The 21,575-nt window shown below is 38.7% G+C and overlaps 1 protein-coding gene across 4 annotated transcripts in view; it reads right to left on the reverse strand.

The window, feature by feature from the left end:
• The window catches only part of MANBA (mannosidase beta), a 118,205-nt gene that overhangs the window by 5,956 nt on the left and 90,674 nt on the right, over nucleotides 1–21,575 (reverse strand). For 3 of the 4 annotated variants that reach the window (XM_026509642.3, XM_057309604.1, XM_026509643.4), the window contains 2 exons: nucleotides 16,678–16,842; nucleotides 2,896–3,040 (listed from right to left, as the gene is read on the reverse strand). In XM_026509642.3, coding sequence (XP_026365427.1) covers nucleotides 2,896–3,040; nucleotides 16,678–16,842 — 310 coding nt within the window. The remainder of the gene's footprint in view (nucleotides 1–2,895; nucleotides 3,041–16,677; nucleotides 16,843–21,575) is intronic. The other variant, XM_057309603.1, reaches the window with a different exon arrangement.

Here is a 21,575-nt window from a genome sequence, read left to right on the forward strand (position 1 = left end):
AACAAGACTTATGGGGAAGATAGTCAATAATATTGTAATAACTTTGTATGGTGACAGATGGTAACTACACTTATTATGGTGAGCATTTTGCAACGTACAGAAATGTTGAATCACTGTATGGTACACCTAAAAGATACATAAACAAAACACTTGGGGGAAAAAAACAATTTAAAAAGTGACAGAGTTATTTAGAACTCAAAGTCTCCTTCATATTACCATAAGCACAAAAGCCTCTGAGCGAAATAAAACAACCATTATCACAAATGCTGCTGGCAAGTGCAGACTCGAGGAGAACATCCAAACAGATGACGATTAATGACAGTTGCTCAGATACAATTAGAAGCTTTTGGGAACCTATGAATTCTGTGCCCTGTTGGCATGTCTAGTATGCTAAACCCCCAAACTAAAAAACATGTCAACGTGTCTCTATTTCAAAAAGCTCTTTCCCACAAAGCACTGCATCACTGAAGAACTTCCAGAGAGATGGTGGGAAGGGGGAGAGGGGGCAGGTGGGGGCCGGGGGTGTGGTGGTGGGGGGTGTCATGTCCAGAATCCACAGTGCAAGCCGCTCGGATGGAGAAATGTGAAGTTCAGACAGAACCAATTTCTTCAGGGTTTCCAAAATTTGAACTCTCAGCAGTTCAACTGCAACTCTTTATATTTCCCCTTAAAAACAACAAGCAGGGAGGGGTGGAGAGACCTTCCATATTAGATCTACAAAATGAACTTGAACTTACAAAGTTGACCTTGAACAACATGGGGTTAGGGCACCAAGCCCTGCGGAGTCAAAAACCCACATGTAACTTTTGACTCCCCCAGAACTTAATTACTAATAGCTTAGTGTTGACCGAGCCTTACCGATAACATAGTGGTCAATGAACACATATTCTGTATGTTATATGTATTATACACTGTATCCCTACAATAAAGCAAGCTGAGGAGAGAAAATGTTACTAAATCAGAAGAAAGACAAAATACATTTACAGTACTGTACTGTCTTTACCCAAAAAATCTGCATCTTCGAGGACCTGCACAGTTCAACCTCCTATTGTTCCAACATCAACTGTATTTGGAAAGTTTTCTCATAAATGGAAGGGGGCTCAGACGTAAGGTGACTTACAGACTCTCCCGTGTGATATCCATTACAGAAGAGACTTCACATGCACGGTTCCAGCTTCACGGCCACACACAGAACACAGGAGGACAGCAATTGAAGCACAAGGTCTCACTGGGACACACACTAGTTACTCATCAGTGACAAAGTATGGCTACCAACAGAACAGCCTGCCTAGCCAGCTAAAGATGCGATGTGATTTCTGGCTTTTCCATTAGCTCTGTACCTGTCCAAGTTTATAAGCCAAGCAAAATAAAATGCTCAGGTGGATTTCTGTATTTGCAAAATAACTAAAAATGAGACTAATTTTCTAAAGGAAATATATAAGAATCTAGGTTCCAAGCAGCTATGATCCCTTTGAAGGATCGCCATTTCAGATGATAAGAGGTGACACCTACCTTCTCCCAACCCCACTGGCACACACTAAAAGCACCAGATTCATTAAACCAACGAAGCAGAGTTAAACAGAGGCTATGAGGCTGCCCAGAGCAGGAGCAGACAGACATAGCATACCTTATCACACCTCCTCCCTGGCACCTGTCTTCTGTAACAGGTGCAAGAAGATGGCAACCCTCTCCACGGAGGCATCATCCTGCAAGACTTTAAAAAACGAATTCTTGCTCTGCCATCATACTCCTGTTCCTGGGTTAACTCACCCTTTCTAAAGAACTCATTAAAATAATCTGCAATACAATCATTTAAGGGAAAATTAACTAAGACTGGGCTCTCCCAGTTCTCGAACCAAATGCTGCTTCGGGAGTCCACGACCTCATCCACACATAAGAAGGCAGGGGCAGGGTCCAAGTGTCTCTGAACAATATCTCTTTGTCCAGTTTTAAGCATCCCAGAAAGGCTACTCTCCCCAGTCTATCCCTGGTTCTCACCCAATACTCGTTACTCTGGTTGGTGTTGATAAAGAGTTTGGTGGGAGAAACTTGGTCGAAACGCCAATTTACCGCAAGAGGTGATTCAGAGCACTAAGCAAAGCGCGCGGGTAATGGGCTCCTTTGGATTTGCTTTCACAGCTAGTTTAAGAACCTCACCAGCAAAGTGGCTTTTTTACTGTACGGCCTTGCCTCATTTTCAGCCCCAAATCCTTGTGTACATTATTAACTGAACTTTGCTTCAAACTACCACTAGTGAACACCAAAGATTATTACTCTTTAATTTTTAAAAATAGAATAATTCAAACTGTGGGCACCATGTCAGTCATCTACCTGTTGTCAGCCTAACAGGTGCAACTGATAAGCCTTCCTACGTGGATTTCTGACTCCACCAGGTATCCCCCAAGAGACAAGTATGGCAAGAATAAAGATGACCTTATGGACCTAGAGGGGAATCCGGGGAAAAGGACATGTTAACACAGTTGGGTCCGGCTTCCACTAGGTTGAATTCTTCTAAATAGTGGAAGAGAGGCTTAAGTAATTGCTTCTTTTAACCTGGACCAAATTCCTCCTAATTAAATTCGAAATTTTAAGCGATAATTATAAGACACGTGGCTGAGATCTTCATGCATAAACCTACCCCCTTCATTAGCCGGCTTTTGTGGCTCTGCACAGCCCAGAAGCCAGACAAGGCTGCCTGGAAGGCTCCCAGAGAGACCAGGAAGGTGGGCGGGGCGGCCGCAGTCCACAGGCTGCGGGAGGAGCCGCCCCTGCACTGCGGTGGGTGGGGGGGCTCTACTCAGACTCATCTGACCCCTCAGGAGCCGGGCTTTCTCCGTGCCTCTCGGCACAGGAGTTGCTTTCTCTCACAGATATGAGGAATGCTCCGGCACTTACCTAGAGACGCCCAGGAGGGAGCCTGCCAGATGTCATTCAGCTGCCAATAAAGCGCGCCCATGGTGTAGCCTTGCCCATCCACTATCTCACTACGGCTGCGGCGGTAGAATTCGGTCTCTGTTTTGACACACTGGGCCTGCATCACCTGATTCAGGGGAAAACATCGAAGCACAAGTATTATTGTTCGGCGTAAGTGTCTAGATCTGAGAAAACTGCAGGCTCGAGGGTGTTTTCTTGAAGCAGGTTGAATAAATGAGGGAATCTGATTAGCATTATGTCTACCATTATTATACTAGCTCTGTAACTAGCCCCTCAGTAGGACAGAAGGGTTGTCTATAACAGCTGATTGGTTTGGGAGTCTTAGTGTCCCGTTTATTATAACAACGGGTGATGGAGGAAATGGGATGGTATGAAAGGTTCCTTGCTAATGATAGTGTAGGCAATGATGGAAAACAGACTATTATTCCAGAGTAAATGGTATATGTAGTCAAATGCTAAACTTTTTTGCAGTGATGGATTTTACAAATATATTCATAGCTACTAAAGAAAAAAGTTTTATTAGAAAAAAATTCTACAGGAAAAATAACTTCATTATGAGTCTGATACTGTCCAAACCCTAACCCCTTTTTTCTGTTCAAACAATTGTTCTTATATCATGACTTTTGATAATGTAAAATTTCTTATGAATGTAATTCCTTTATTATAGCAGAACAGATGGTAAATTGCAGCAACGAGACATGTGAATTTAGTTCCTGTTGAAGAGGCACTAAAGAACTTCACGCAGGGCTCTTAATTATTGGCAACATCATTGAAAAATCACCCCTTTCATTGCTGCTGTTATCACATACTTTCTTAAAAGACTTTATTTTATTTTATTTATTTATTTATTTATTTTTAAAGATTTTATTTATTTATGTGACAGAGAGACAGCCAGCAAGAGAGGGAACAGAGCAGGCGAGTGAGAGAGGAAGAAGCAGGCTCCCAGCAAAGGAGCCCGATGTGGGACTCGATCCCGGAACGCCAGGATCACGCCCTGAGCTGAAGGCAGACGCTTTAACGACTGCGCCACCCAGGCGCCCCAAAAGACTTTATTTTATTTTAGAGAGTGCGAGCCAGAGGGAGGGGCAGAGGGAGGGAGAGAGTCCCAAGCAGACTCTGCACTGAGTGCAGAGCCCGACGCAGAGCTCGATCCCAGCACCCTGAGATCAGGACCCGAGCTGAAACCAAGAGTGGGAAGCCCAACGAACTACACCACCCAGGCTCCCCTGCTATCCCATGCTTTTAACTTAGAGGTTTAGCAGGAGAGGCTCATGAGTCAGAGGTTCTCAGGCTCATTTGGAGAGGTCACCAAGGAGAACCTGCAGAGATGGTCAGAGCTGTAAGGACTCCTCCTTAGAGCGGAGCCTGGATTTTCACAGAGGAAAGAAAAGAAGGATGCAGGTAAGGTTTTCTAGAAGACAAAGCCCAGATGCTTTTCTAAAAGCTGGAAGAGCTCACATAAAGGGAAAACCTTGAAACAGAGTTAAGCTGGCTAGTGAGAAAGTCATAGGTGAAGGTACGACTTACATGAGGCAGTGTCATAAAATTCCAAAAGGGTGAAGCAAGAAAAAATCATGGTCATTCAATAAAGATTTAATAAGCACCTACAGTATGTGTGACATGCTGGTAATGGTCCACCCCTCTCCCAGCAAAAAAGATACAAACCCACCCTCATGGAGCTTATTGGCTTGTGTAGAAGACAGGACTTAATCAAAGAATCACGAAAATAAATGTAAACTTTAAACAGTAATAAGTGCTAAGAAGGAGAGGTGAGCAATGTTAGGAGTGCGGATAGTAGAGGAAATAGGCCTAGCTGAGGAACAGTGATGGGCCTCAAAGAAGAGGAAAGAGAAAAACAGAGAGGGCAGAACCCGGCACTTGGAGAGGACATGTGTGTTAAGCAGAGAATGCACAGGCAAAGAACTGAGAGGCCAAGGCGGCCTGAACACAGAGAGCCAGGAGCAAAGGGAGGGAGGCCAGTGAGATGCAGGGACCAGACCTGGGAAGGTTTTGGTGTGTATCCTAGAGGCAACTGGAAGTCACAGAAAGCTTTTAAGCTCAACAGGTGAAGGGACCAGATTTGCATTCCCAAAGAAGATGCTGCTGACCAAAAGGAGAAACGGAGGCTCTGGGGTGGGGGTGGGGGCTACAGTGGGTTCAGGACGACCATTCAGAAAGCTATGAAAACCATGCCAGCAAGAGATGATATCAGCTGTGAGCAGATAAAGAAATGTCCTCATTCAGGAACCAGACCACAGGGACTGCAGCGATGAGAGCAGCGAATACACTCTAAAGAAAGTACAGATCTCGCAGACGGAGTGGCAGTGGTGCCAACTGAAAATGACCACAGGATACAATCTGCACGTGTTAGTCCAACACTACGTGAGAGGAGATGAAATAGAAAAACAGACCTATGAAATTTGATCTGTCAGTCAAGCCAATCTGCAATTATACTCAGAAATCTCCAGCCAAGTTCCTTGTAAAAAAAACCAATCTTGTCCAAACTAAAAAAAGAGAGAGAGAGAGAGAGAGAGAGAGAGAGATTTATCTACTTCTAGGCCTGGATAGGCAGGCACAGAGAAATTCAGTCCCTTTGTAAGCTTCACATATGTTGAGTTATGGTACAAAATCAGTGTTGTGGAACAACGTCTTGAAAATTCAGTGAGGATGACGCAGCCCCAAAGTGGAAATCTCAGCGGACACAGATTCGAGGGCAGCATCATCCATGCCCACTAGAGATCTTTACCTTTCTCAGCATGGAGAGTAGCCTTCATAGTTGTTTAAAAGAGCTGATCTCTGAACTCACTCGTATCGCCCTGGGCCTCCATATAATACCCCATCAACCAAGCTAAACTTGGCCTATGGGCACAAGATCAAGCCAGCCAGTCTCTGCCGCCACATCACAAACACCCAAGACCCTGAACAAGAAGAAATCTCAGTTCTCATCCAGAGATTCCTGAAAAGCAGCCATTGCTTTACAGACTGTGTGTGGAGTGATCATGAGAGGAGAAGCTGAGGCAGTCCTCATCAGACTGGTGAGTAACAACAGGAGGAGAGGGATCCTAGTCACCAGACAGTCCAGAAGCTGCTGGTCCAGCCCTGACAGGCCAAGCACGGGCATCGAACAGCAACCACCACGGACAATCCATGTGGGGGTGCCAGCCCACAATTCGGGAACTCCCAGTACCTGAAGTACCCCCGAGGTCTGGGCCATTCCTGACATACCAAAGAAGCCAAAGAACCTGCACCATCCTGTTATTACCCCCAGAGACTTGGTTCACTGTCAGCTCATGAGTGGTATGGAAGGAGGGGTGTCATTCGTGAAGTTTTGGACAGGAAGCACTTTCCTTGGGTCCACATTTATAAAGTAGGGTAAACAGAAAAAAAGTAAAAACAGAATTCTGAGGTGGGAACAAAATATCGGTGTATACCAGAGTAGGAAATTCAGTATCTCTTTCAGGCAAAAATGAAAACTTCTAGGACAAAGCCATAACCTATTAAATAGCCATGCTTGTGCTTAGCTGGCTCTAATCCAGAGGACAACCAGATATTTTACTGATGGCCTTGATAGAGGTGACCTGCATTTTCTTTTTCTTCATGTAAGCTTCTTTTCAGGGAAAAAAAAAAAATCTCATAAGCATCGAATTATTTACATTGCTCCAAATTCTTTTCCAATCTGTGTGAACATGCTTTGTAGCATATACGTTTAGTGTTCTGTTCTCACTGAGTTTTCACGTGTACATCCCCATGCCCTGGCACTTGCTAGCATCTCTGTGCTTTAAATGGTTATACAGTTATACCACAGTGTGATTCCTCATTCTCCACTTATTAGGCATTTGAATGGTTTCCAGTTTTTTCTTTCAACGCAAGAGCTAAGAACATTTTATGTTCTTGTGTTGCTTCTTTTGGGAATAATAGATGACAAATGTTAAACTCCTTGCTGCATATTGCTATATTAGGCTCCAGTCAAGAGGCTGCTATCCACTGGTGGCCTCCAGGCTGAACGTTGCCCCACACAGATTTTAACTGGCCCACAGAGATGGGTGGTTTTTTGTTTCTTGGGTTTTTTTTGAGGTGGGTGTTTTTTTGTTTCTTGTTTGGATATTGTTTAATTCTTAAGTCCCGGCCTACATGTTCCGTTTTGTCACAATTCTCAATAATCATCCTCCTATCCATTTAAATTACCCTTCCTAGCCCCCACAAACCTTTGCGTTTTCAATCTGTATTTCAGTTTTGAGAACTACTTGCAAGATATCTTTATTTTTGTATATCTATTCTAACAATCTCTGTAATTTATATCTTTTCTGGTTTAATAGATAAATATTAATAATCTTTTAGAATTTTTAAAACTTAATTTTTTTTCTTTTACATGCATGCAGGATTCCTACCCCTTGCTAGAAATGAAAGGAAAAGGACACTAGGCAAGCCCTAACTAGTAGCCTATCACAGCTGAACTTGTGAAGGAGGATAATCAAGACTCTTGAGCGCTCCGGGCTCTAGAACAGTGCAGCACACTCCACGGACAGATGGTGCCATGCCAATACCATGGACCTGGGTTTACCCAAACCAGTGGGTGCCAGTTAGGGCTAATGAATGACGCCTTTGTTCATAAAAATGCAGAAGGCCACTGCCCACTTTAATTCTTAAAGGGATGTTGTACAATCCCACTTCCACTGGAAAATCTCTGGAACTGCCTCTTTCCCTTTAAAAATCATACCTGTATTTATACACTCATGCATCCTTCCCTAAAGAGGACAATCTTTACATATAAGAAGGATAAATGCTTAGTCATTTCCTAGGCTACTCAGTCCCACTGTTAGCAGACAAATCTTATTTTAGTTTCAAAAAAGTCTATTTTCAGCAGCTTGCTTGATTACACTTATGAAATCAGTCTCCTTGGAGAAACAGATGGTAGGGTAAAAAGAAATTGAACCAGGACACCAAGACCTAGGCTCCAATTCCAGCTTTGCCACTGTGATGGAGATTGCTAGCTGTTTACAAAAGCCCATTATCCCTGTCCTCCAGAGTGACAGAGCTATGGGTGGGCTCCATTCTCCGGAATCATATCCCTTACCCTTGGAACTAGGGGTAGCCATGTGACTAAGCCTTCCAGACAGAATGTAATTTTAATTCTTCATTTACTTAAAATTATCCTGGTGATAAGAATCTTCCAATAAAGCTATGTTTCAACTGATACAATTCATACCATACAATTCACCCTCGTAGCTTCCAATTCGTTGGCTTTTAGTATAATCACAGGTGGTGCACTCTCACTACTACCTAATTCCAGATTGTTATCACCCCAAAAGGAAACACCATATTGTACTGGTTAATAGCAACTCCTTGTTCTCCCCTCTCCTCTGCATCTGGAAACCACTTATCTACTTTCTGTCTCTTTGGATTTGCCTATTGTGGACATTTCCTGTAAGTGGAATGATACAATATATGGCCTTTGTTACTGGCTTCCTTTACTTAGCATAGTTTTCAAGGTGCATTCACGTTGTGGTGTGTATTCATATTCCATTCCTTTTTATTGCTAAATAGTATTTCATTGTATAGATATGCCACATTTTGTTTATCCATTCATGAGCTGATAAACATTTGGATTATTTTAACTTATTGGCTATGAAAAATGCTATGAACATTTGTGCACAAGTTTTTGTGTGAACACATGTTTTCAATATTCTCAGATATATATCTAAAAGTAGAATTTTGGGGTTCTATGGTAACTCTACATTTAACCTTTTGAGAAACTGACTCTTCTACAGCAGTTGCACCATTTTACGTTCCCACTGGCAAGATACGAGGGTTCCAATTTCTCTACATCCTTACTGTGATGGTTAACTTTATGTGTGAACTTGATGGGGCTAAGGGATGCCCAAATGGCTGGTAAAATTATTTCTGAGTGTGTCTGTCAGGATGTTTCTGGTGATTCAGCAGACTAAGTAAAGAAGATCCACCCTCATCAGTGTAGGTGGTCATTATCCAATCAGTTGAGGGCTTGAATAGAACAAAAAGGAAGAGGAAGGCAATTTCTCTCTCTCTTCTTGAGCTGGGACACCCATCTTCTCCTGCCCTCAGACAATGGAGCTCCTAGTTCTAAGGCCTTTGGACTCCCGGACTTACACCAGTGGCCCGTCAGTTCTCAGGCCTTTAAAATCAAATTGTTTTACACCACTGGCTCTTCTGGTTTTCCATCATGTAGATGGTAGATTATAGGACTTCTCAGGCTCCATAACCATGTGAACCAATTCCTATAATAAATCTCATATGTATCTGTATATATAGCCTATTGGTTCTGTTTCTCTGGAGAACTCTGACCAATACACTTATCAATACTTCTTTTCTTCTCTTTTATTCTAGATATTCCAGTAGGTGTAGGTAGTATCTCTTTGTGGGTTTTGATCGCATTTCCCTAATGACTAATGATGTTAAGGATATTTGCATGGTACTTACTGGTCATTTTCTTTGGAGAAATGTTTATTCAAATCTTTGGGCTGTTTTTTAATTGGGGTGTCTTTTTCATTATTGAATTGTAAGAGTTTTAAAATATATTATGGATGTTAGATCCTTATATATACGACTCAAAAATTCCCCCCCATTCTGTGGATTATCTTTTCACTTTTGTGATATATTGGCCTCTGACACACAAAGTTTCTAATTTTGATGAAATTCAATTTATGTATTTTTTCATTGGTTGCTTGTGCATTAGGTGTCATATCTAAGGAACTGTTGCCAAATCAAAATTCACAAAGTTTACACCTATGTTTTCTCCTAAGAGTTTTATGACTTAAGCACTTACATTTAGATCTTTGATTCATTTTAAGTTAATTCTTGTATACAGTGTGAGGTAAGAGTCCAAATTCATTTTTTTTAAACATGTGGATATCCATTTGTTCCAGCACCATTTGTTCAAAACACTTTTCCCATTTTATTGTCTTGGCACCCTTGTAGAAAATCAGTTGACCATAGACTTATGTGTTTATTTCTGGACTCCCAATTCTATTCAATCAATCTATATGTTGGGTCTTAGGTCAAACCACACTATCTTGTACTTAAGTTTTTGAAAGTAGGATGTGTGACATTTCCAAATTTGTTTTCTCCAGATATTTTGACTATTCTGGGTGCCTTGCATTTCTGTATGAATTTTAGGGTCATTTTTGCCATTTCTCTGAAAATTTTAGTAGGAATTTTGATAGGGATTATGTTGAATTTGTGAATCACTTTGGGGAGTCCTGCCATCTTAACAATATTCAGTCTTCCAATCCATGTCTTTCCATTTAATAGCCCCAATAATATTTTGTAATTTTCACAGTACAAGTCCTGCATTTCTTTGGTTAAATATATTCCAAAATATTTTATTCTTGTTGATACTACTATAAATGTTATTATTTAGTTTCATTTTCAAATTGTTCATGCTAAGAATATAGCTGATATTTGTATATTGATTTTATATCCTGCAAAGTTGCTGAATTAACTTATTAGCTCTCACAGATTTTTTAGGTGGATTTTTAAAGTTTTTCTATATATAAGATCACGTCATCTGCAGACAGAGATAGTGTTATTTCTTCCTTTCCAATCTGGATGCCTTTTATTTGATTTCCTTGCCTGTTTTCACTAGAATCTCCAGTACAATGCTGAATAGAAGTGGTAAGAACAGGCATCCTTGTCTTGTTCCTGATCTTAGGGAGAAAACTTTCTGTCTTTCACTATTCAATGTGATATTAGCTATAGGTTCTTCATAGGTGCTCTTATCAGATTGATGAAGTCCCTTTTGTCCTAGCTTGTTGAAATTTTTTTTCACAAAAGGGTATTGTATTTTGTCTAATGTTTTTCCTTCATCTATTGAAATGATGATGTAGTTATTTTCCCTTTATTCTATTAATATGGTGTATTACATTGATTGACTTTCATATGGTTGAACCAATCTTAAATCCTGGGATAAATCCCACTTGATTATAGTTTATAAACCTTTTTATATGCTGCTGGGTTTGGACTGTTAGTATTTTGTTGAAGATTTCTTTCTGTCTATATTCATAGAAGATATTAGTCCTGGTGTGCTTTTCTTACGTGTCTTTGTCTGGTTTTAGAATCAGAATAAAAATGGTTTCACAGAATGAGTTAGGAAGTGTTTTCCCCTCTTCTGTTTTTTGAGAAGAATTTGTGAAAGATGGTGTTAATTCTTCTTTAAAATATTTTTTAGAATTCAATAGTGAAGCCGTCTTTGTAGAAGACAATTCTTTGATTAGTAACTCAATCTCTTTAGTTGTGATAGATCTACTTAGATTTTCTATTTCTTCTTGAGTCAATTTACATTGTCTGTGTCTTTCTATGAATTTGCCATTTCATCTAGGTTAAATGACTTACAGTCATATAATTACTTACAGTATTCTCTAATCACCCTTTTTATTTATTTAAGGTCAACAGTAGTGTTCCCTCTTTCATTCCTGATTTAGTAATTGGAATCTTCTCTCTCTCTTTTTCTTTTCTTGGCCAGTCTAGCTACAGTTTTTTCAATTTTGTTGATCATTTCAAAGAACTAACTTTTTGGTTTTGTTGGTTTTCTCCATTATTCCAATAAGGCCTCTTTTATGTGTCAAATTTCTGATGTCTGCTTTACTGAAGTGCTGCAAATTGATGTTAAAATTCAACCAAACACCTCAGTAGTTATAGAATTTCCCTTATCTCAATTGCGAAAGGATATAATATTGTAGTTTAAAAGGCAGAAATTTGCTCCATTCATTTCCTGAGAACTTGGGAAAAATACTTAACCTTTCTGAGCCTGTTTACTCAAATATAAAATGAAAACAGTAACAGATGTCTGGAGATGTTGTTAGAATTACATGAGAAGATATAAAACACATCTCATGGCTCAGGGCCAGGCATCTGGTAGACACCCAAAGAATGCTGTCTGCTTGACTGCTAAATTATATGTTGCATATAAATATAATATATTAGTAATGTAATGTACTCTATTAAGCATTCCCCTCCTTTACTCATCCCATTCACCTTAAAAGCTCAGCATAGCCTGGATCTTCTATCAAATCTCAGTGCTGCTTACCAAACAAATAACCATTCCAAGGTAGCAAGTATCATGAACACCTGAGTCTACAACATAGTCTGTGGGTTTTTTTGTTCTTGTGATCAAGTTACATGCAACACAGGAAGATGAAATGGACTCCTAAAGAATATGAATCTCTTAAGGACATCCCTAAGCATCTAGCCCTCATTACATGCTTAATAAATATGTGAAGAATAAATGAAGGCACTAGAGGGAGCTATAAGCTAAGGGGTTAGTAAAGGCTGTCAATAGCCCAGCTACCTCTCTAAGCGGCTAGTAAAGAGCCCATACTGGCAGAGCAAATTGATCAAGTTTAGATTATCAAGTTCAGACAGTCCTCAAACTAAGCAGTGAGCCTGTGCAACATGGCTTAAGAGAGTGTGCCTAGCTAAGTAGGCTATTTGGAATACAATATAACAGGATAAGGTAGGAAAATGAAAGGTGAGGCAAGATTACTTTGGAATATTAGAATAATTAAAGTTTTGGGTTTTTTTTTTTTAAGATTTTTATTTATTTATTTATTTATTTATTTATTTGTCAGAAAGAGAGACAGCCAGTGAGAGAGGGAACACAAGCAGGGGGAGTGGGAGAGGAAGAAACAGGCTCCCAGCGGAACAAGGAGCCTGATGCGGGGCTCGATCCCATAAAGCTGGGATCACACCCTGAGCCGGAGGCAGACGCTTAACGACTGAGCCACCCAGGCGCCCCTGGAATATTAGAATAATTAAAGAAGTAAAAACCAAGAAGGATCCTTTTGCTGCTGTAAGATAGGGAGAAGACAGGAAAAGATATAAATGTGAAGAAACATACTGCACAGGTTTCTCAGCCAAGATTTTTCTGAAAGTTGCAAAAAATTGCTTTATAGAACGTCTTAAAAAGTAGTACACATGCAGGTACTCTGTTCTTCAGAATAGTATGACAGACGATGAGAAAAAGAAGAGACAGTGGAAGCAGGAACAGAAAAAAATGGACCAAAGAAAGGTTTTTCTTTCTAATGCACATGTCAAAGATGATTGTTCCAAAATCAAAGTAGCAAGGGGGAAAAGAATGTTTTACTCTAACATTTCCTGTCTATTTCAGTCAAGAAAATTCAACCCTAAAAACAAACAAAACAAATCATAATTCTGATTTTCTTTCCATCTCAGATCCCATCTAGCACGTCAGAAAGTTCTAAGGTAGAACTAACACAAGCCAATTCCAAGCCAATGCCTGATAAGACACCGGTGCTAAATTATCAGGTGAAAGCCATCACCAACAAAAACCAGCAACAAATAAGTCCACTTGTACATCCAACTCCTGACTATGTTACTGATAATGCTAACGAGTTCAGTAATTATTTTTTTCAGTTCTCTGAATGTGGTTTTGAGGAAATAGAATAAAGTAACAGTAATAAAATGAACAGCTGGGAGGAAGGCAGCAAGCATGAAAAACAACAGCTGAAAAGTTTCCTGCGTGTGCACACACACGAATAAGGATCATCCTATTTCATATATCAAAACTGAGACCCTTTTATAGAATATTGGCTATGAGAAGCTAATAATGATGAACTTCAACACTTTAAAAGGGACAGATCTCAACTTTTTATCTTTCAACTTGTGTTCTGTGAGGTAAGTTCATAAACTACACATCACACTGGCAACACTTCCCTAACTGATAAGCTTATGGTTAAAACATTAAAATTTTCTTTATTAGTTTATCGCCTTCTAAAAAAGAGTATTCTTTTGGCTTACAGTTTTCTGCCAGCTTCCATCCAGATTTTCTGTTTTTATATAGGAGAAAACTGATGAGAGTAGGCATGAGTTTAGATTGAAATTGGTATATTTTTAGGTGCTGAGATGTAAAAATTAAAATGGGATCATGTTTAACAAAAACTTCGAGTCTATTTCAGATCAACTCATATGATTGGGATTAGGCTCCTGCCTTCTCTCTCTGAACTTGAAACAAGGGTGGCAAAAACATCAGATAAATAAGCGGTGGCTTTAATATAGTCTTAGGCATGTATGTAGTTCACAGGTTCATGAAATAAAATTGGCAAATAAAGAGAGTAAATGGAAAAATTAAGAAGAAAATATTACCTAAAATTCAGCTTGATAGTTTCTTACAAAGTTAAACATAAATTTACCATTTACCTCAGCAATTTCACGCACGTATTTCAACTCAAAGGAAAGGAAGGTATGTGTACAAAGATTTGTATGCTAAAATTCATAGTATTATTCATAACAGTCAAAAATTGGTAATGATCCAAATGTGCACCAACAGATGAATGGATATATAAAATACGGTATATCCATTACAACAGAATACTATTTAGTAAGAAAGAGGAATGAAGTACAGATATATGCTACAACATGGAAGAACCTCAAAACCCTGATGCTAGGTGAAAGAAGCCAGATGCCAAACATCACACATGGTAGGAGTCCAGTTATATGAAATGCTGAGAAAAGTAAAATCTATACGGACAGAAAGCAGATTAATGTTTACCTGGGGCTGAAGGTGAGAAAGCAGAGTAACTACAAACAGGTGCACGGGATCTTTTGGGGATGTCAGAAACATTCTAAAATTGGATTATGATCACGATTGCATGATTCAATAAATATTCTAAGAACCACTTAATTGTGCACTTAAAATGAGTGAATTTTATGGTATGTCAATTATATCTCAATAGAGCTGTTTTTAAAATAATCCAGGTGCACTTGGGTGGCTTGGATGGTTAAGCATCTGCCTTTGGCTCAGGTCATGATCTCCGGGTCCTGGGATAGAGCTCCATGTTGGGCTCCCAGCTCAGCGGGGAGCCTGCTTTTCCCTCTCTCTACGCCTCTCCCTTTGCTTGTGCTCTCTCTGTCTCTCTCAAATGAATAAATAAAACCTTAAAAAAAATAATCCAGTAAGGTGCATAAGGTAACACGGAGAGATCTTCAATGTACACCTCAGTGAATTTTATCATTTGTATACACCCATGTAACCAGCACCCATATCAAGATATAAAGCTTTTTTAGCACTCCAGAGAGTTTCCTTATACCCATTTCTTTTTTTTTTTTTTTAAGATTTTATTTATTTATTTGACAGAGATAGAGACAGCCAGAGAGAGAGGGAACACAGGCAGGGGGAGTGGGAGAGGAAGAAGCAGGCTCATAGTGGAGAAGCCTGATGTGGGGCTCGATCCCATAATGCCGGGATCACTCCCTGAGCCGAAGGCAGACGCTTAACCGCTATGCCACCCAGGCGCCCCCTTTATACCCATTTCTAACCATAATTCACTATCCCCTCCACAAGAGTGGTTACCACTAATTTGCTCTCCATCATCTTGATTCATTTTGTCTATAACTAAAACTTCAATGTTTCTTTTACTCAACATAATGTTTGTGAGATTTATCCAAGGTGATGCTGATATCAGTAGTTCATTCTTTTGTATTGCTATGGAATATTCCATTACATAAATATACCACAGCTTATAAATTCTACTGTTAAAGAACAACTAGGCTGTTTCCAGTTTGGGGCTATAATGAATAAAGCTGGTATGAACATTATTTTAGATGTCTGTTGGCAGACATATGCACTCATTTTTCCTGGGTACATAACTTGGAGTAGAAATGCTGATTCAAAGAGGAAGCAAATGTTTAGCTTGGATAGAAACTGCCATAAGATTTTCCAAAGTGGTTAAACAAATTTCTATTCCTACTAACAATGTCTACAAGTTCCAGCTGTCGCACATCCTCACCAACAGTTGGCACTGTCAATCTATGTAATTTTAGCCATTGTGCTAAAATGACATTGTGTACCTTGTAGTGTAGGGGTACGATTTTAGTATGATTTTAATTTGCGTTTCCTTAATTGAAAATGAAATTGAACACATTTTCACATATTTACTGAACACTGCATATCTTCTTTGCTGAAGTGCCTGTTCAAGGTTTTTGTCCATTTTTTAATAGGTTATATCCTTTTCTTATTACTTTATAGAAGTTCTTTATTTTGAATACAAATCTTTTATCAGATATATGTATTGCAGATACTGTTGCCCAATGTGTGGCTTGTCTTTTCTCTCTCTTAATGGTGTCTTAATTTACAAAAGTCCATAATTTTAATGAAGTCCAATTTATCATTATTTTCTTTCATAGTTTGTGTTTTTTTATGTCCTGTTTAAGAAATCTTTGCCAAGGTTATGAAAATGTTACCTTTCACAGTTGATTCCTTGATCACTGATCAAATTAATTTTTGTATATGGAGTCAAAGTTCATTCATTTTCCTATAAAGATACTGTCCATTGGTAAAACTATCCTTTCCCACAGGATTGCAGTGGCATCATGGTCATCAATCAAGTGACTATATTATACATAAGGCTGTTTTTGGACTCTATTGTGTTCCATTGTTCCATTTTATCCTTGGGAAAGCTCTTGTCTTAATTACTGACACTTCATAGAGATCATGAGCTAGGGAACATTTTAATGCACAATTTGTTGTAGAACATTGTGAGATGTTTGTTCTTTGTAAGAGGGACAAATGGCAAAAATGAACTATTTCAAGTATTACCTGTCATCATTTATCTATTTTGAAGAAGATAAACTCCTCAGTCAGTGAAATAAAAACCTGAATATTTTTTCACTACATAAGGTTTATTACAAAGTCTCCATGATCCCTCATGTCAACTGCGGAACCTCCTGAGCTTCAGAATGAGAATGCCTTACCTGAGTAAGGTAAATGGTATCTTTGAATGTCTGTAATGGATCTGTGCTTTCCGGGAATTTGAAGTGAAATCCAATCTGATGCAGCATTTCATTATTACCATTTGCATGATGTTGTCGATGAAGTGAAAATTTGCTGTTGTAAGACCAGTCCTCTTGAGATGAAACCTTTCGAGTAAAGAATAAGAGGTACAAATTGGGGAGTCAGGAGTGAAACTACTTTTCCACACACTTCTGACAAGCTCAAAAAGTACTCTGCATACGGGAAAGAGCTCAAGGTTTGCTCTGCGACTCTAATTTTGCAGATGGTAGATGTTTTTGCCATCATACTTGTTATTGGTGAAAAAGTAGCCCTGTGCAAAGTTGAATCACAAAACCAGGATTTGGCAACTATCCCTTCCCTTTCTCACACCTAGAAAGTTACACTTTGGCATTTCTATCAAAAGTCTTATCTTCTTAAAACATTATTCCTGTTTTTAGAGAGCATTCATCGTGCTTATTTTTAAATGTCATTTTATCTATTCAAGTAAATAAACTGTCAAAAAAGGATAATGGACTGAAATCAGTATTCTGTTAAAACTGTAAATTCTTTAACAGGAATAAAATATGACTATTAAGACAGTAAATGCTTAGCACTTGCTCATTTGTTTCTCAATTACTACTAAATATATTTGATACATACAGATATTTAATTTTGACATAGTTGAAGACACAAACCAAACAATGATACTCCTTTCCCTAATAGTAACTTTTTTTAAAGCCAGGCACAATTTATGCGATCTTTCTGTCATCTCTTTGAGAAGCTATCATCAGGTTAAAGCAAAAAAAAAAAAAAACAAATACAAATACACACATACGTTAGTAGTGTACCTTTTACAGAAAAATAGACGATTCTGGCTTCCAGGCCTATGATTTAATGCCCTGCTAGCATTTGAGAAAGATATAAGACACCTGCTGTCTATACCTGAAAACACCAGTTTAATCCAGGTTATAAAAAGACTTTGAAACACAGTCTACCCAACCCTCAAAAATCCCTGAAAATTAAAAATATTATTCCCTGTTCATAAGACATGACTTATAACTCCCTATACTCATGCAATGCACAGAGCAATCACCTTAAAAGGAAAAAATTATTCTTCAGGAATTTATTTATACTAACACGTAAGTAGTGTACATTACCCATGTTTGATGTGGAAGTTTTTCCACATTATATGTATGTATTTTCCAAAACTGTTATCACCAGACAGTTTAGAGAACACTAATTACTTCAATTACTTATTTAAAAGAGGTCTTAGTATTTACAGTCGTTTTGTACACACTGCAGATGTACACACCTTAACTAACAGGCTTCCCTTCCTTCAACGCTTCTTCCTTTTTAAAGCCTGAAACACATCTTTAGGCTTCTCAGCCCTGATCGGTAATGATATGAATGCATCCCATAACTGGTAAAACCTGCCCTTCTGTTCTGCGGAAAGCTTTCTAACTTCTGATAGCCATGGTTTGAGAGTCTTATAAATTTCAGCTGTAACAATGTTATCAGAAGGAATCCAGATAAGGCCCTAATTGTTTTAAGAATATTACACCTCACTTAATCCTCAGGACAACTCTACCAGTCGGTATTATTACCACTCTATTTTAGAGACGAGGCACAGAAAGATTCAGTAATTTGTCCAGGATCCTAAGCTAGTTGGCACAGTCTAGCTCCAGCCTCTAGTTCTTTAAACCTAGATGCCTCTGAAGAAAATAAAACTTTCATACAAATCCTATGGCTAGAATGGACTGTATTAACAATAATAATAGCTTACATTTTATTGCATTTTATTGTCGCTATGCGTCAAGAACTGTGCTAAGTGCTTCAGTGTGTAAATTAACTTAATCTTTACACACCACATGCACACATGCGTATCTGCATGTGCACACACACACACACACACACACACACTCTTTCTCTCCATCTCTCTCTCCCTCCCCACCCCAGAGGTATTTTACTCCTACCAAACCCAATCTACAGATGAGGACCAAAATTCAAAAAGATTAAATAATTTGTCCAAGGCAATAGAGTTAGTGTATGGCAGTTCTAGCATTAAAATCCAGATCTGTTTATTCCATAGCCCAAGCTTTTAATTACTGGGCAATATTGATAATGGACTATTGCAAATATGATTATTTTATAAAGAAGTAATGCATCCCAAACTAGAAAGGGACATTTTAATATTTTTTGTTAAATACATGAAAAAAAAACACTCTAACTAAAAACCTAAGTTTTATGTAAAGTTATTCTTTTGGTTTCTTTTATTTTCCCGATTACCTAGTTCAAATCCTCAACTAAGCAATGTAGCTCAAAAAAGAGGTAATGGTTAAATCAAGGTTCATAATGAACAGAACTTAGAGAACTTAGCTTCACCTTCCCCTATTTTAAAACACAGTGTTTGGTATCTTTGAACATCATCAGGCATTTCACAAAAACATGGCAACTGCATTATTGTCAGAAGGTAAACAGAAATGCTAATGGATTTAAGAAAAAGGTTTAGCAATTTGTTAACACCCACCCTCCAGAAATGTAGTGAAATGAAAATGGTTCAGCTTCTGGTGTTAGATAATAAGTTTGAATCCAGATATGCTACTTGCTATCTGGGGTAATGATGGAACTCTCACTCTCTAGTACCTTGATTTCCTTCCAGACTTCAGTCAAAGGGTTGGGGGAGGGAGTAGATTATTGTTAAATGAAACAATGGGTCTCTGGTAAAGAGCATCTGCTCAGTAAATATTTTTGCTTCTTTCATTCCTTCCCTCCCATTCTAACACCTGTTCCCACCTGAGTCAGGATACTCAATTCCATCCTCCTCCATTCTGAAACAATAGTATTCCTAAAAAAATCACCTCATAACATGGGAGTAATAAAAAAAAAAAGGAGGGGGGCTAGATCTAAGGTTATGACATTACTTATTAAAATTAAAAATACAGGGGCGCCTGGGTGGCTCAGTGGTTAAGCATCTGCCTTTGGCTCAGGTCGAGTCCCATGTCAGGCTCCCTGCTCAACAGGGAGTCTGCTTCTCCCTTTCCCTCTGACCCTGCTCATGCTCTCTCTCTCTCACTCTCCCAAAACTAAAAATACAATATAACTGCATTGTGTGGAAGCAAATATAGTTTGGTTCAGGTGGTAAAATTGAGGAAGATTTTGAAATTGTCTTAAAATTTTTTTGTGGTTACTTTACACAAGTAATAGGGGAGGAAACAAAAACTACAAGTACATGATTATCTTTTGTAACTTTTTTTAAAGTTCTTATTTATTTAAGAGAGAGAGTGCACGCACATATGAGTGGGGTAGGGGAAGAGGGAGACAGAGAGAGAATTTCAAGCAGACTCTGTGCTGAGCGCAGAGCCCAATGCAGGGCTTGGGCCCACGACCTGAGATCATGACCTGAGATCATGACCTGAGCCGGAATCAAGAGTTGGACACTTAACTGACTGAGCCACGCAGGGCCCCCCAGGTACATGATTATTTCAGTAGATGCAGAAAAAGAGCATCTGACAAAATCCAACACCCTTTTATGATATAGCACTCAACCAACTAGGAATAAAAGGGAATTTCCTCAACCTGATAAAAGGCATCTATGAAAACCCTACAGTTAACATCTTACTAAAGAATAAAAGACTAAAGGCTTTCTCCCTAAGTAAAGCAATGAAACAAAGACGTCTGTTCTCACCATTTCTATTCTACATTGTACTGGAGGTTCTAGCCAGGGCAATTAGCCAAGAAAAGTTAATAGAAGGCATCCACATTGAAAAGGAAGAGGTAGAACCAATTCTATCTGCAGATGACATGCTCTTAAATATAGAAAAATAGAAAGGATTCACAAAAACTATTAAAGCTAATAAATAAGTTCTGCAAGGTTGCAGAATATATGTTCGATCTGCAAAAATCAACTGTCTCTTTATGTACTAGTAAGGAACAATGTGAAAATAAATTAAGAAAGTAATTCCATTTACAAAAAGACTTAGGAATAAATTTAACCAAAGAAGTATGAACTTCATACAATGAAACTACAAAATCGTGAAAGAAGACGTCACATGTTCATGGATCAGGACACTCTGTATTGTTAAGATGGCAATACTTTGCAAACTAATCTGATTCAACACAATCCCTATCAAAATCCAAGTGGACTTCTTTGCAGAAACTGGCAAGGTGATCCTAAAATTGATATGTAAACAGAAGGCACCCAGAACCGTCAAAACAATCTCGAAAAGAAGAACAAAGTTGGTGGACTCACACTTCCTGCTTTCGAAACTAACTACAAAGCTAAAGTAATGATGACCGTGCATACTGGCATAAAATAGAAGGGAGATCAATGGAAACAAACTGAGAATGCAGAAATAAACCCTAACATTTATGGTTAATTGATTTTTACAAAGGGGTCAAGAGAATCAATGGGAGAAAGAATAATGTTTTCAATAAATTATGTTTGGATAACTAGATATCCACATGCAAAAATATGAACCTGGACACCTACCTCACACCACACAGAGTAATTCACTCAAAACAGATCCCAGATCTAAATGTAAGACTGAAACTAGAAGACAACACAGAAGTAAAACTTTGTGAGCTTAGGTTAGAAAATGGTTTCCTAGATACAATAGCAAAAGCACAAGAGATAAAAGAGAAGATTGATAAGGATTTCATCAAAATTTTAAACTTTTGGGGTGCCTGGGCAGCTCAGTCTGTGCCTGCCTCAGGTCCTGATCCCAGGCTCCTTGCTCGAGGGAGCCTGCTTCACCCTCTCCAACTTCCCCTCTCCCTGCTTGTGCTCTCTCTTGCTCTAATGAATAAATACAAAATCTTTTAAAAAATTTAAAACTTTTGTGCTTTAAATGACACCAACAACTAAGTAAAAAGAAAACCT

The sequence above is a fragment of the Ursus arctos genome, unplaced genomic scaffold (assembly GCF_023065955.2).
Source record: "Ursus arctos isolate Adak ecotype North America unplaced genomic scaffold, UrsArc2.0 scaffold_9, whole genome shotgun sequence".
In the NCBI taxonomy this organism is placed as follows: domain Eukaryota; kingdom Metazoa; phylum Chordata; class Mammalia; order Carnivora; family Ursidae; genus Ursus; species Ursus arctos.